Consider the following 14,144-nt stretch of genomic DNA (forward strand, 5'->3'; position numbering starts at 1 on the left):
CAAGGGCTCAAAAGGAGATTTGGTTAGTGCATTTAGAACAAGGTTTAGATCCCATGGAGGGGCATTATGCAAAGGAACCGGTTTTAATCTACCCGAGGCTTTGATGAATCTCACGATCCATCGGTTTCTGGCTAGATCATAATTATATAGTGCTCCCAAGGCTGCTACCTGAACTTTTAGAGTACTCGTAGCTAGCCCTTTTTCCAAACCCTTTTGCAGGAATTCGAGAATCTTATCTATTGGGATTTCCCCCCCTGGGTCAACCCCTGATACAGACATGAATTTTTTCCACACTTTGCCGTATATTTTGGTGGTTACGGGTTTCCTACTCTGTAGTAATGTGGACACCAGGTTGGATGAAAACCCTTTGCTGCTTAATAGCTTCCTTTCAAAAGCCAGGCTGTCATATGTAGGCTTTTCACATTGGGGTGACACACTGGGCCCTGGGATAACAGATTTTGCGTGTCTGGTAGAACCCACGGACTGTCTAAGGACATCTTTCTCAGCCAAGAAAACCATATCCTGCGAGGCCAGAATGGAGCTATGATTCCCCCTCACAGGGTATTGAACATAGTTTTGTCTTTGTCTGAAGGTCCCCTGGCCAACATTTTAGCCACAGGGCACGTCTTGCGGCGTTCGAAAAGGCGGCAGCCCTGGCTGCTAGTCTGGCTGAGTCTACAGATGCATCCGCCAAAAAGGCTGCTGCACCTTTCATTACGGACACTGATTTTTGAATCGTGTCTCTAGAGACTTTTCCTTTTAATTGGGAATCCAAGTGCTCAAGCCACACCATTAGCGCGCGAGCTGTGCAGGTGGCCGCGACCGCTGGTTTAAGTCCGCCTCCTGCCGCTTCCCAAGAGTTTTTTAGAAAAACCTCGGCTTTTTTGTCCATCGGATCTTTTAAGGTACCCATGTCCTCAAAAGGTAGGGCAAACTTTTTTGAGGCCTTTGCTATGGCCACATCTAATTTTGGTGCCTTACTCCAGGATGAGCAGGCTGGGTCATCAAACGGGTATTTTCTTTTGGGGGTGAGGAGAGCTTTTTTGTCTGGTTTTTTCCACTCTCTTTTAATTAGAGAGTGAATTTTCTCATTTACTGGAAATGCTCTTTTTCTTTTTTGTTCCAGACCGCTGAACATTATGTCCTGCGCTGTTTTTTTAGGTCGCTCCTCCACTAGACCCATTGTTGCTCTGACCGCTTTCACTAAAGCGTCTGTTTCCTCGATAGGGAAGCAACTGCGCCCCCCCTCAGAGGATACTGAAGAGGTGTCAGAATCTGACGAATTATTCGAGCCAGATAGTTCACTCTCTGACTCGTCCGCACTGGATACGGGGGACTCAGGTGTTTTCTTATGTTTTTTCTTTGTGGCTTTAATGCCTTTAATGGCACTTTCCACCTGGCTTTTTATTAGTGACTTTAATTCGGATGCAAATGATGGGGTTTCCTCCTGAATCGTCTTTTTTATACAGACGCTGCATAGTCTCTTCTCCCAGGAGGAAGGCAGCTCGTCTGAACATATGGCACATTCTCTGTGCTTAGTTTTGGCTGTACTTTTCCTCCCCTAGAACAGAAAGAGCCCTACATTAAAGTCAGCACTTTCACGTAGATCACTCACCCCCTGTGGATCAGAGATACCGTCTCAGGCCTGGTGACTGTATCCGCTGGAATCGTCGCCGGCCGTGTGGTTTTTGCAGACCCCCGACTGCGTTGAGACTCTGATCGTCCGCTGCTGCTGCGCTGTACAGAGGACGAGTTTCCTTTGCGCTGCTGCTGTGGGTGCAGACGCCGCTGCACTTGTGTCTGCTCAGGAGATCGCTGGACGGCTTCCTGCATAACCTGCTGCTCGCTTTCGCTCATGGTGGCCTCCGCACTGTAAGGTGCACTTGGAGTTTGAATTTGCCACCATTTTCCCTGTGCTGGCGTTGCTTTTATGCATTAGTGCCGGCGAAACCGGAAGTGACTGTTTGCGCATGCGCGCGCCCAACTTCCGGTTCTCTGCCAGCTTCACATGAGGGAATGAATGTACTGGGACGCCGGCGCGCGCGCAGTAGCGCTGCGTTTTCGCGATGATGGCGCCGGTGAGCGCACCAGCGCTCCATTACCGACGCCCACACCGATTTACCGGTAATTACGCCGGTGTCCTCTGGCCCGTCTTACTTGGCCTTTTATGGAAAGATAGCCGCCGCTACCTCCATATTATCATTAAGAGTCCTCCGGTGACCGCCGTCACCTGCTCCTTACCCCCCCTCTCTTTTTTTTTTTTTCATGGAAGGCAGACTGGATCCTTTCACTGCCTTCCTCCACTCACCCATGAGGCCCGCCGACCCCTGTGGTGGTGCTTCAGGAAAGGGAGAAAAAAGAGAGGAAAAAACCGCTTGATCCAGCCGTAACAGGGCGCCCCCTGTTAGAAAGTCGACTGCATCAGCCCCTGGAACTCCACGAAGAATCCTTCAGGTACGTGCTGTAGGTTCCCCGTCAGGGACAGGAAACCAACTGATGTGGGAGAGAGGTACGCCCTTTTTCACCTGTAGGTTTCCTGTCCCTGGGGGCGGACCCCTCTCTCCGTGGTGCCATCATGGGGATAGAGAAATATATATATATATATATATATATATATATATAATGAGAGAAAAAATGTGTGTGTATGTATGTATGTATGTATGTATGTATGTATGTATATATATATATATATATATATCTTAATAATCACAAATCAATTTATTAAATTTAATGGTAAGGGACTACAGAATTGTGCCTGTACTTGGAGACAAATACCAAATTTGTGCTTATTTTAAGAAAACAATTTTTTATAAATAATTTATATAAAAAAAATTATATCTATATATACCGTATTTTTCGGACTACAAGACGCACTTTTTCCCCCCCCAAAAAAGGGGGGAAAATAGGGGGTGCGTCTAATAGTCGTAATGCAGGCTTACCGCGGCGGCAGAGGTGCGGGGATGAGGAGGCGCAGTGAGCAGGGTCCCTTTCACCGGTGAGGTGATGCAGCAGCCCGGTAAGCAGCAGAGCCGGGTGAATCCTGTTGTTACCAGTGGTGGCGGCCATCTTCCTGAGGCCGCGCGTGCGCAGATGGAGTGCTCTGCTTCCCGGGGCTTCAGGAAAATGGCTGCGGGAGGCCGCGCGTGCGCAGATGGAGATCGCGAAGGACATTTTCCTGAAGCTGAGTTCGCAGATTTAGATCTTGGCTTCAGAAAAATGGCCACTGCGATCTCCATCTGCGCATGCGCGGCCTCCCGCAGCCATTTGCCTCAAGCCCCGGGAAGCAGAGCACTTCATCTGTGCACGCGCAGCCTCAGGAAGATGGCTGCCACCACCGATAACAACAGGATTCACCCGGCTCTGCTGCACACCGGTGAAAGGGACCCCTCTCACGCCATACCTCTCACTGCGCCTCCTCATCCCCGCACCTCTGCCGGTAACCACTGCTGCCACCCTCCCATGGACACCAGGCCGTGGTGTCGCCCACCTAAGCAGGAAGGGACCCTGCTCAGGTGCACGCCATACCGCATCACCCCACCTCTGCCGACACCATGCCTCCTGTGACCCTGCTCTGCCACCGCCAGCCCTCAGGTAAGATTCTGTAAATTCGGACAATAAGACGGGCCCCCATCTTATAAAAAAAAATTTTTTTTCTGCAATTTCCACCCCAAATTTGGGGTGCATCTTATAGTCCGAAAGATACGGTAAGTAGCACAAGTAGAACGACACAAACAAAAGGAAAAATGAATACATAGAAAAAAAATCAATCACTTGAACCATGATGCATACAACTGTGCATTCAGGGGCATATATGTATATGCACAAAAGAGCAAGCGACCAATGCAATAACAATCCAGTAGTGCATACAACTGTGCATACAGGGGCATATATGTATGTGCAAAAAATAGCAAGCAAATAGATTGCACTGCTGCATGCATTAATATATAATATATATAAATGACCATGTGCAGTAAAAAAAAATATATAAAAAAATATGTGTGCAAAATTGCAAAAAAATAAATATATATACCGTATATACTCGAGTATAAGCCGAGATTTTCAGCCCAAAAAAATGGGCTGAAAGTGCCCCTCTCGGCTTATACTCGAGTCATGGAAGGCGGGCGGGGGTCGGTGGGTGAGGGGAAGCGACGCCTGTCAAATACTCACCTGCTCCCAGCGCGGTCCCTGCATGTCCCACGATCTTCGGGCACAGTGACTTCTTCCCCTGTTCAGCGGTCACTGGTACCGCTCATTAAAGTTATGAATATGGACTCCACTCCCATAGCGGTGGAGCCGCATATTCATTACTGTAATGAGCGGTGCCATGTGACCGTTCACTACAGGAAGAAGCTGCCGCTCCCGGAGACGTGGGACATGCAGGGACCGCGCCAGGAGTAGGTGAGTATTTCATATTCACCTTTCCGCGTTCCACCGACGCTCCATCTTCCACGTCCTCTGCAGTGACTGTTCAGGTCAGAGGGCGCGATGACGTATTAGTGTGCGCGCTGACATCTGCCTGAACAGTCAGTGCGGAGAGACGGGACACTGAGGAGCAGCTGGCAGCGACGAGAGGTGAATATGTCATTTTTTTTTTAGTGCAGCAGCAGCATTACATGTGGCACAATACTATATGGAGCGTCTATGGGGCCATAAAGAACTGCATGGAGCATTATATGGAACATCTATGGGGCCATAAAGAACTGCATGGAGCATTATATGGGGCATCTATTGGGCCATAAAGAACTGCATGGAGCATTATATGGGGCATCTATGGGGCCATAAAGAACTGCATGGAGCATTATATGGGGCATCTATGGGGCCATAAAGAACTGCATGGAGCATTATATGGGGCATCTATGGGGCCATAAAGAACTGCATGGAGCATTATATGGGGCATCTATGGGGCCATAAAGAACTGCATGGAGCATTATATGGAGCATCTATGGGGCCATAAAGAACTGCATGGAGCATTATATGGGGCATCTATGGGGCCATAAAGAACTGAATGGAGCATTATATGGGGCATCTTATGGGGCCATAAAGAACTGCATGGAGCATTATATGCGGCATATTTTATATGGAGCATCTTATGGGGCCATAATAAACTGTATGGAGCATTATATGGGGCCTATTTTGTATGGAGCATCTTATGGGGCCATAATGAACAGGATGGAGCATTATATGGGGCTTCTGATTCAATATGGATATTCAAAAACACAACCTACTGACATCTCAATTAATTTTACTTTTATTGGTATCTATTTTTATTTTTGACATTTACTGGGAGCTGCTGCATTTTCCACCCTAGACTTATACTCGAGTCAATAAGTTTTCCCAGTTTTTTGTTGCAAAATTAGGGGGGGGGGGTCAGCTTATACTCGAGTATATACGGTATGCCAAAACTGTTAGGCTATGTGCACACGATGCAGATTTAGTGCAGATCTGCAGCGTTTTTACTGCTGCAGAAACGCTGCAGATCTGCACTGTGATTTACAGTACAATGTAAATCAATGTGAAAAAAAAAAAGCTGTGCACATGGTGCAGAAAAATCTGTGCAGAAACGCTGCAGATTTCAAAGTGCAGGTCACTTCTTTTGTGCAGTTCTGCAGCGTTTCTGCACCCCTCCATTATAGAAATAAAATCTGCACAAAAAACGCAGCTGCGGATTCTGCCAGGAGACGCAGATTTTGTGCAGAAAATTCTGCACCTCTTTTCTTACGTGTGCACATAGCCCTAAGGCTGTGTGCACACGTTGCTGATTTTTCAGGGTTTTTCCCCTCGATAAAAACGCTATAAAACCACAAAAAAACAGTATACAATATGCATCCCATCATTTAGAATGAATTCCGCATATTTTGTGCACATGATGCATTTTTTTCCGCGAAAAAAACGCATCGCGGTAAAAAAACGTAGCATGTTCATTAATTTTGCGGGTTTTTTGCGGATTTCCCACTATAAAATACATTGGGAAATGTCTGGAAAAAAACGCATCAAAAACGCGGCAAAAAACGCATGCAGATTTCTTGCAGAAAATTTCAGGTTTTTCTCAGGAATTTTCTGCAAGAATTCCTGAACGTGTGGACATAGCCTTACAGTACAATGTAAATCAATGTGAAAAAAAAAAGCTGTGCAGAAAAATCCGCGCAGAAACGATGCAGATTTCAAAGAAGTGCATGTCACTTCTTTTGTGCTTTTCTGCACCCCTCCATTAATAGAAATCCGCAGTGGTAAAATCTGCAGAAAATCCACACAAAAAATGCATCAAAACCGCGCAAAATACGCATCAAAAATGCAGCTGCGGATTCTGCCAGAAGATGCAGATTTTGTGCAGAAAACTCTGCACCAATTCTGCATCGTGTGCACATAGCCTTATAGTTGGCAGTGTTCACATGGATATTAGTACTATGTGCACCCAAAGCACATATAGCGAACGCCAGGCTCAAAGTAAGAAAATAGTGTATAATATACCGTATTTTCCGGCGTATAAGACGACTTTTTAACCCCCGAAAATCTTCTTAAAAGTCGGGGGTCGTCTTATACGCCGGGAATCGACTTGTACGCCGGTGTATATGGTGGGTGGGGAGGGGGAGTGATCCTGATGACGAGGGGGCGTCTCACAGGAAAGTGAGTAATCCCCATTACCTTATCCTAGCGGTGCAGCGTGGGGGTGTCAGTGCTGGGAGCGGCGGCGGCTGCTGTGTTCTGGTGCGGCGGCTCCTCTTCTGTGTGGGGCCTCTGTGCTGTGAGGTGGCGGCGGCAGCGGCGTATCTTTATCCAGTTGGGGCTCCTCCGGCATCTCCTTAGCCCTGGAGGCCCCGCCGCAACTCCATCGGTGCAATGTGGTGGCCTCCGGGAAAATGGCCGCTGCTCAGATTCAGATCTCGTGTCCCGAGATTTCGGGACGAGATCTGAATCTGAGCAGCGGCCATTTTCCCGGAGGCCACCGCATCGCACCTATTGAGCTACCTCCGGGAAAATGGCCGCTGCATTGCACTCATGGAGTTGCGGCGGGGCCTCCAGGGCTAAGGAGATGCCGGAGGAGCCCCAACTGGATAAAGATATGCCGCCGCCACCGCCACCGCCACCGCACAGCACAGAGGCCCCACACAGAAGAGGAGCCGCCGCACCAGAGCACAGCAGCCGCCGCACCAGAACACAGCAGCCGCCGCCACTCCCAGCACTGAGACCCCCACGCTGCACCGCTACGATAAGGTAATGGGGGATACTCACTTTCCTGTGAGACGCCCCCTCGTCATCAGGATCACTCCCTCCCCCCCCAAAAAGGCACATATTCACCGGCCCTATAAGACGACATAGGGTGTATAAGAAGACCCCCGACTTTTAAGAAGATTTTATATTTTAACTGGTAAAGTTGGGGGGTCGTCTTATACGCCCAGTCGTCTTATACGCCGGAAAATACGGTATATACCTTTTTGGGTCCGTTCCTCCAAGTACAGCGCACCCCGACGCGTGTTTCGGATACAATCCTTCGTCATAGTTCACCTTATACACCTGAGACCAGAACCGTACACAGTATTCTAAGTGTGGACGCACTAGTGACTTGCATAGAGGTAAAACTATGGGCCCCGTGCATAAAGAAATATGAAAAATTGCAACATTTAGGCGCAACTGAGTTATGTCACAATGTTGCAATTTTTTGCTCTCACACGTTTTTCCTGGCTCCCCCAAAAAATATACTGTAGGCTGAGATGGGGCAAGATGAGGGCATAGTGACAGCTGCTCGTCAAGTTCATGATGAACTGCGTGTCCACTACACCGAAAAAAAGAATCTTCCTCTAGCAGGGGCTGTAGGAGTTGTGGCAAAGAGCACAGAGGTGTGCACCACTCAGCTGTCACCTGTGTTTCACGATTCTACGCCTCTTCATGAATCAGGAGCTGTGACTCAAGCGCCCCCCTCATGAACACCGGCGTCATCAACACTGGCCGTCATGCACAGCAGCCCAAGATCTTGTCATCTGTGCCTCTTTTAATGCATCCCACTATTTTATTTGCTTTGGCAGCAGCTGTCTGACACTGGGCACTTGTTTGTCATCCAACCAAATCTTTTTCAGTCCTAGTCATAAACCCTCACCATGTTATCTCTGCACTGAATCCCTGGCCCCTACAGTCTTCTGTGCTCCTCTGCCCTTTGTCACCCTGTACAGAGCCCCTCATAGCATTACACCCCGCACTGACACCTCAATTCCCCAGCACCGAGTCCCGGACATCACCCTGCTCTGGGACCTGGCAACACCCAATGACATGCCCCTTTCCCCTTAATTGTCCTACACCAAGCACAGTTATTGCCCCACACCGGTTCTCTTCGCCCCATCATCACGTTATTGCCCCGCATCGGGATCCTCACCCTATTATTACCCCGCACTGGGCCCCTCGCCCCATCATAGCCCCACACCAGGCCCCTCCCCTCTCCCCATCATGGCCCCACGCCACATTATCGACCGGCACTGGGCTCCTCGCCTTATTATCGCCCAGCACTAGGCCGGACCCCTCGCCCCATCATCGCACTGGGCTGGACCCCTCTCCCCATTATAGCCCCGCACCAGGCAGGCCCCCTCACCCCATTATAGCCCCACACCGGGCCTCTCACCAGGCCCCTCTCCCCGTCATAGCCCCACACCAGGACCTTCACCACATTATTGACCCTCACCGGGCTCCTAACCCTATTATCGCACTGCATAAGGCTGGACCCTCACCCCATAGCTCCGCACCAGGCCCCTCGCCACATTATCGCCCCACACCTGGCCGGGCCCCTCACTATGCTCCGCTCCATAGGCCTCAAGGACACAGCCCTCTCCTGGTTCTCCTCCTACCTCTCTGACCGCTCCTTCACTGTATCTTTCGCCGGCTCCTCTTCCTCTCCTCGTCCCCTATCGGGGTTCCGCAGGGCTCAGTCCTAGGCCCCCCTCCTCTTCTCTCTATACATGGCCCCTATTGGACAAATAATCAGCAGATTTGGGTTCCAGTATCATCTCTATGCTGACGACACCCAATTATACACTTCTTCCCCTGACATCACCCCTACCCTAATTCAAAATACCAAGGATTGTCTGTCTGCTGTCTCTAACATCATGTCCTCCCTCCCTCTATCTGAAACTAAATCTCTCCAAAACGGAACTTCTTGTGTTTCTCCCTTCTACTAACCTCACTCTTCCCAACATCGAAATTACCCTGGAGGGTTCAACCATAACTCCCAAGCAGCATGCCCGCTGTCTTGGGGTCACATTCGACACCGATCTTTCCTTTACTCCCTATATCCGATCACTCACTCGCTCTTGTCACCTGCATCTTAAAAACATCTCCAGAATCCGACCTTTTCTCACCTTTGAAACTGCTAAAGGTATGTGCACACGATGCAGATGTAGTGCAGAATTGGTGCAGATCTGCACTGTGATTTACAGTACAATGTAAATCAATGTGAAAAAAAAAAGCTGTGCACATGGTGCAGAAAAATCTGCGCAGAAATGCTGCAGATTTCAAAGAAGTGCATGTCACTTCTGTGCAGTTCTGCAGCGTTTCTGCACCCCTCCATTATAGAAATAAAATCTGCACAAAAAACGCGCCTGCGGATTCTGCCAGGAGATGCAGATTTAGTGCAGAAAATTCTGCACCACATTTCCTACATGTGCACATAGCCTAAGACTCTTACTGTCGCTCTTATTCATTCTCGTCTGGACTACTGCAACTCTCTTCTGATCGGTCTCCCTCTTACCAAACTTTCTCCTCTCCAATCCATCTTGAATGCGGCAGCCAGGGTCATATTTCTGTCCAACAGCTTCACCGATGCCTCCATCTTGTGCCAGTCATTACACTGGCTACCCATTCGCTACAGGGTCAGTATAAACTCATCTCTCTCACCCACAAAGCCCTCCACAGTTCTGCACCGCCTTATATCTCCTCTCCCATCTCTGTCTATCGCCCTACACGTGCCCTCCGTTCTACAAACGACCTAAGACTAACATCCCCCGTAATCCGAACCTCGCACCTCCGTCTACAAGACTTCTCTCGTGCTGCGCCAGCTCTCTGGAATGCACTTCCCCAGACGATCAGACCAATACCTAGCCCCGACCTATTCAAGCACGCTTTGAAAACCCATCTCTTCCAACAAGCCTACCACATCAACTACTCAGTAACCTAACTTTGCCCTGTTCCCTCTTTCCAAATATTATTCTAAATCTGCACCCTACTATTCATCTGTCTCCACACCCTCCATGCACATGATAACTGCACTTGATACTTGACTATTGCACTTAAACACGCGGGCTGATGACCGGATCATGCAGCTTTATATGAAAATCCCTATGTATTATAATTGCCAGACCTGAAATAACAAGCACTTTTCTCCTATTGTGTCCCCCCATTTCCTTGTAGATTGTAAGCTCGCGAGCAGGGACCTCACTCCTAATGTCACTGTTTAAATTGTCTAAACTTGTATTGAATTTATTGTCTGTACATGTCCCCGCTTAATTGTAAAGTGCTGCGGAATATGTTGGCGCTATATAAAGAAAAATTATTATTATTATTATTACCGGGCAGGACCCCTCTCCCCATCATAGCCCCGCACCTGGCCCCTATCCGGGCAGGACCCCTCTCCCCATTATAGCCCCACACCAGGCCCCTCTCCCTCTCCCCATTATAGCCCCACACCAGGCCCCTCTCCCTCTCCCCATTATAGCCCCACACCAGGCCCCTCTCCCTCTCCCCATTATAGCCCCACACCAGGCCCCTCTCCCTCTCCCCATTATAGCCCCACACCAGGCCCCTCTCCCTCTCCCCATTATAGCCCCACACCAGGCCCCTCTCCCTCTCCCCATTATAGCCCCACACCAGGCCCCTCTCCCTATTATAGCCCCACACCGGGCCCCTAGCCCCATCATAGCCCTGGACCGGGCCCCTTCGCCTGTTGCATCAGCCTGCACGCCGTGACCCGTGAAGGGTTAAGCGCTCCTGACTTCATTTCCTGGCCCCGCTCCCGCTTCCTGGCGCAGGGACCGAGGCTGAAGGGCGGAGGAGAAAGAGAGAAGGAAGGGAAATAACAGAGGAGCTGCAGCCAATCCGCCCGCCCCGAGCGCCCTCTACCTCAGCCCCGGCTCCTCCCTGCCCGCCGCTCTCTGTCCCTCACCACCACACTCACATAACGCCAGGCCAGAACCATGTCAGCCGGACACCAGCACAGCCAGAGCCGGGCCATCCCCACCAGGACCATCCCCATCAGCGACTCCTCTCAGCTACCTCATGACTACTGCACCACCCCCGGGGGCACCCTCTTCTCCACCACCCCTGGAGGTAAGCGGCGGCCTGCAGGCCTCCGAGCCTCTCTCTGCAGCCGTGCACATGTCATGCTGGGCGGGGAGGACGTGCTCCGTGCCCTCCGTGTAATGGAAGCCGCAGGGCTGCGGAGCACATGGTGCGGCCGGCGGTGCCCCACATAGCAGAGCAGGGAGGCGCCGGGGCCTAGAGCGGCTGCTGTCACTTTAAATCCTGCTGTTGCCTGTGCGCAGGTGATGGGGGAGAGGGCTCAGCTTGTGCACATGGGCTGAGGGGTCAGTGCTGGAGGGCTCAGCTTGTGCACATGGGCTGAGGGGTCAGTGCTGGAGGGCTCAGCTTGTGCACATGGGCTGAGGGGTCAGTGCTGGAGGGCTCAGCTTGTGCACATGGGCTGAGGGGTCAGTGCTGGAGGGCTCAGCTTGTGCACATGGGCTGAGGGGTCAGTGCTGGAGGGCTCAGCTTGTGCACATGGGCTGAGGGGTCAGTGCTGGAGGGCTCAGCTTGTGCACATGGGCTGAGGGGTCAGTGCTGGAGGGCTCAGCTTGTGCACATGGGCTGAGGGGTCAGTGCTGGAGGGCTCAGCTTGTGCACATGGGCTGAGGGGTCAGTGCTGGAGGGCTCAGCTTGTGCACATGGGCTGAGGGGTCAGTGCTGGAGGACTCAGCTTGTGCACATGGGCTGAGGGGTCAGTGCTGGAGGGCTCAGCTTGTGCACATGGGCTGAGGGGTCAGTGCTGGAGGGCTCAGCTTGTGCACATGGGCTGAGGGGTCAGTGCTGGAGGGCTCAGCTTGTGCACATGGGCTGAGGGGTCAGTGCTGGAGGGCTCAGCTTGTGCACATGGGCTGAGGGGTCAGTGCTGGAGGACTGCCCGGCCCTGTGCACATGTGCTGGAGGACCACCTGCTCCGCCTGCTGTTCCCCTGTGCACATGTGCTGTGGGGTCAGTGCTGGAGGACTCCCTGCTCCGCCTGCTGTTCCCCTGTGCACATGTGCTGTGGGGTCAGTGCTGGAGGACTCCCTGCTCCGCCTGCTGTTCCCCTGGGCACGTGCCCAGCCCTCTGTCTCCACTTTAGACTGTCTATGATGGTGTAAAGCTGTACGCGGTCACTCCAAGGAAAGATGGCCACCAGTGACTACCATGACTCCCAGTACAAGTGGCCGTTACTTTATTTCCGTAGAGTAACCTGATTAGTGGAATAATTAGGAGAGTTGCGCCATATCGTGCACTTGTCATCTCCCTGGGCCTTCATCTTTGGTGTAACCCGTCCTGCCGCCCCTCCTCGGGTTGTGTTCACATGACTTTTTCGGGTGCGGTTGGGCGGATACACTGAAAAACTCTACGTTTTTTAACCACTTCAATTTTCCAAAGGCGCCAGGTGTGAAACTAAGTGAGCGGGCCTTTCCTTGGTGATCTGAAGGAGCTGTGTGCTTTACAGTCAATAAGACGCCGGGGCGGCTGCCACTTCTTGTTTGGTCAGCAAGTTTTCTTCAAAAACCGCATGTGTATTTTTTTTTGTTGTTGAAGGGAGTTAAGAAAAAAAAATGTCCCTTTTCTTTCCTCCGCACACCTTCTCCCGCTCCCAGCCGCCTCTCCACATGATGTTCGTTCATTTTTAAGATGAATAAAGGTTTCTAATACAGCAGTGCCCGTGGGGTGAGTGCCACATTTCTTTTTCATTTGTTAAGAAAAAAAAATGCTCGGGGAAAAATGGTCGATAAATGTTGAAGAATTACTAATGAAAAACGAAAATATTCGAAACAGCAAAAGTTCAGGATTACATCAGGCGAGTGTCCTGAAGGGTCGTCTGCTGGAAAAATGGCTGCATGACAATCATGTGATCATAACCCTTAAAGGGATTTTCTAGGTTTTAAAGGAGACTGTCCTTTGACCCTAAACCTGTAGAGGGCTGTCTGCTTGTTTTTATAGGTCCCCCGGCGATGAGTTAACCACAATGTTCCTGCTGCTGTAATCTGTCATTCCTTGCTGCACCATCCATGGTTATGTGAAACACTACAATGGGCAAAATAAAATCGATGTAATGTGCTGTCTCCGGGGTCCTCCAGAGGGGATCCCTACCTGGGTATATGAGCGTCGGTTGGGTTAAAGGGAACCTGTCAACAGTTCAAAGGGGGGCAGTTTTTGCTCTTTTTGTCTCCCATACTTCCCTGAGTATTGGCTTTTTTCATTAATTTTTTTTTTTTTAAATCCACCGTACGTCTCCCAAGAGATATGGGCCTTTTTATTAAGTGTTTATGGTCTTTATAATGGGCTTTGCTCACAGGATTTTCTGGGGGCGTGTAGGCTGCTGTAAGCGGATACTTGGCATTGGGCATAAAATAAGAGCGAACACTGTCTAATTTGGAGAGTTGACTGGCAGTGGAATAGTCAGTGCTCAGCCCGGCTGTGTGGGGTCCTGGAGAAGTCAGTGTTGGCAGAATGCCCTGTCATCAGTCTCAGTAAGGTGCATGGCCGCCTTACAGGGGTTCCCCCGGCATATGATATTGGTGACTTACCAGTATCACTTGGCGCCCCTGCAATAGGCTGACAATGGCTCCAGCGGTGGCCACATGTAACCTGAGCGGCGTTGCCCTGCTGGCACTGAGTCTTGTCCACAGCTCCTATTCTGGAGGCCAGGAGTATGCCCGTAGTACTCGGCAGGAGGCACTACACACTGAACACCCACATCTGGCCGCCCAGCAGACCCCTGCCAGTCTGATATTTATGACCCATCCATCCTAATGATACGTCATGAATATAGATGTCCAGAAAACCCTTGTAGGTCTGCCTACCTCTCCAGAGTCCTTTGTGTGCTCTGCTGCCATGCTGCTTTGTTACCACATGTTGTCCTTGGTGAAGTC

At 50.6% G+C, this 14,144-nt stretch overlaps 2 protein-coding genes and 1 long non-coding RNA gene across 3 annotated transcripts in view; 1 reads left to right on the forward strand and 2 right to left on the reverse strand.

The window, feature by feature from the left end:
* The window catches only part of LOC143770008 (uncharacterized), a 31,576-nt gene extending 20,993 nt beyond the window's left edge, over positions 1 to 10,583 (reverse strand). The window contains exons 1-2 of the long non-coding RNA XR_013214519.1: positions 9,731 to 10,583; positions 7,430 to 7,512 (exon numbers count right to left, since the gene is read on the reverse strand). This is a non-coding gene — a long non-coding RNA (uncharacterized LOC143770008). The remainder of the gene's footprint in view (positions 1 to 7,429; positions 7,513 to 9,730) is intronic.
* On the reverse strand, positions 542 to 2,585 carry LOC143766711 (uncharacterized). The gene is made up of 2 exons (XM_077254568.1): positions 1,636 to 2,585; positions 542 to 1,561 (listed from the first exon to the last, which is right to left on the reverse strand). Exons 1-2 carry the CDS (start codon positions 1,855 to 1,857, stop codon positions 542 to 544), a joined length of 1,242 nt encoding a protein of 413 aa, XP_077110683.1. The 5' UTR covers positions 1,858 to 2,585.
* Positions 10,584 to 11,007: 424 nt separating the features above from the next.
* Positions 11,008 to 14,144, forward strand: part of EIF4EBP2 (eukaryotic translation initiation factor 4E binding protein 2) — a 36,397-nt gene continuing 33,260 nt past the window's right edge. Inside the window, exon 1 of the mRNA XM_077259154.1 lies at positions 11,008 to 11,304. Within this exon, the coding sequence (XP_077115269.1) occupies positions 11,172 to 11,304 (133 nt within the window). The 5' untranslated portion in view covers positions 11,008 to 11,171. The remainder of the gene's footprint in view (positions 11,305 to 14,144) is intronic.

Source organism: Ranitomeya variabilis, chromosome 4, assembly GCF_051348905.1.
Source record: "Ranitomeya variabilis isolate aRanVar5 chromosome 4, aRanVar5.hap1, whole genome shotgun sequence".
Taxonomy (NCBI): domain Eukaryota; kingdom Metazoa; phylum Chordata; class Amphibia; order Anura; family Dendrobatidae; genus Ranitomeya; species Ranitomeya variabilis.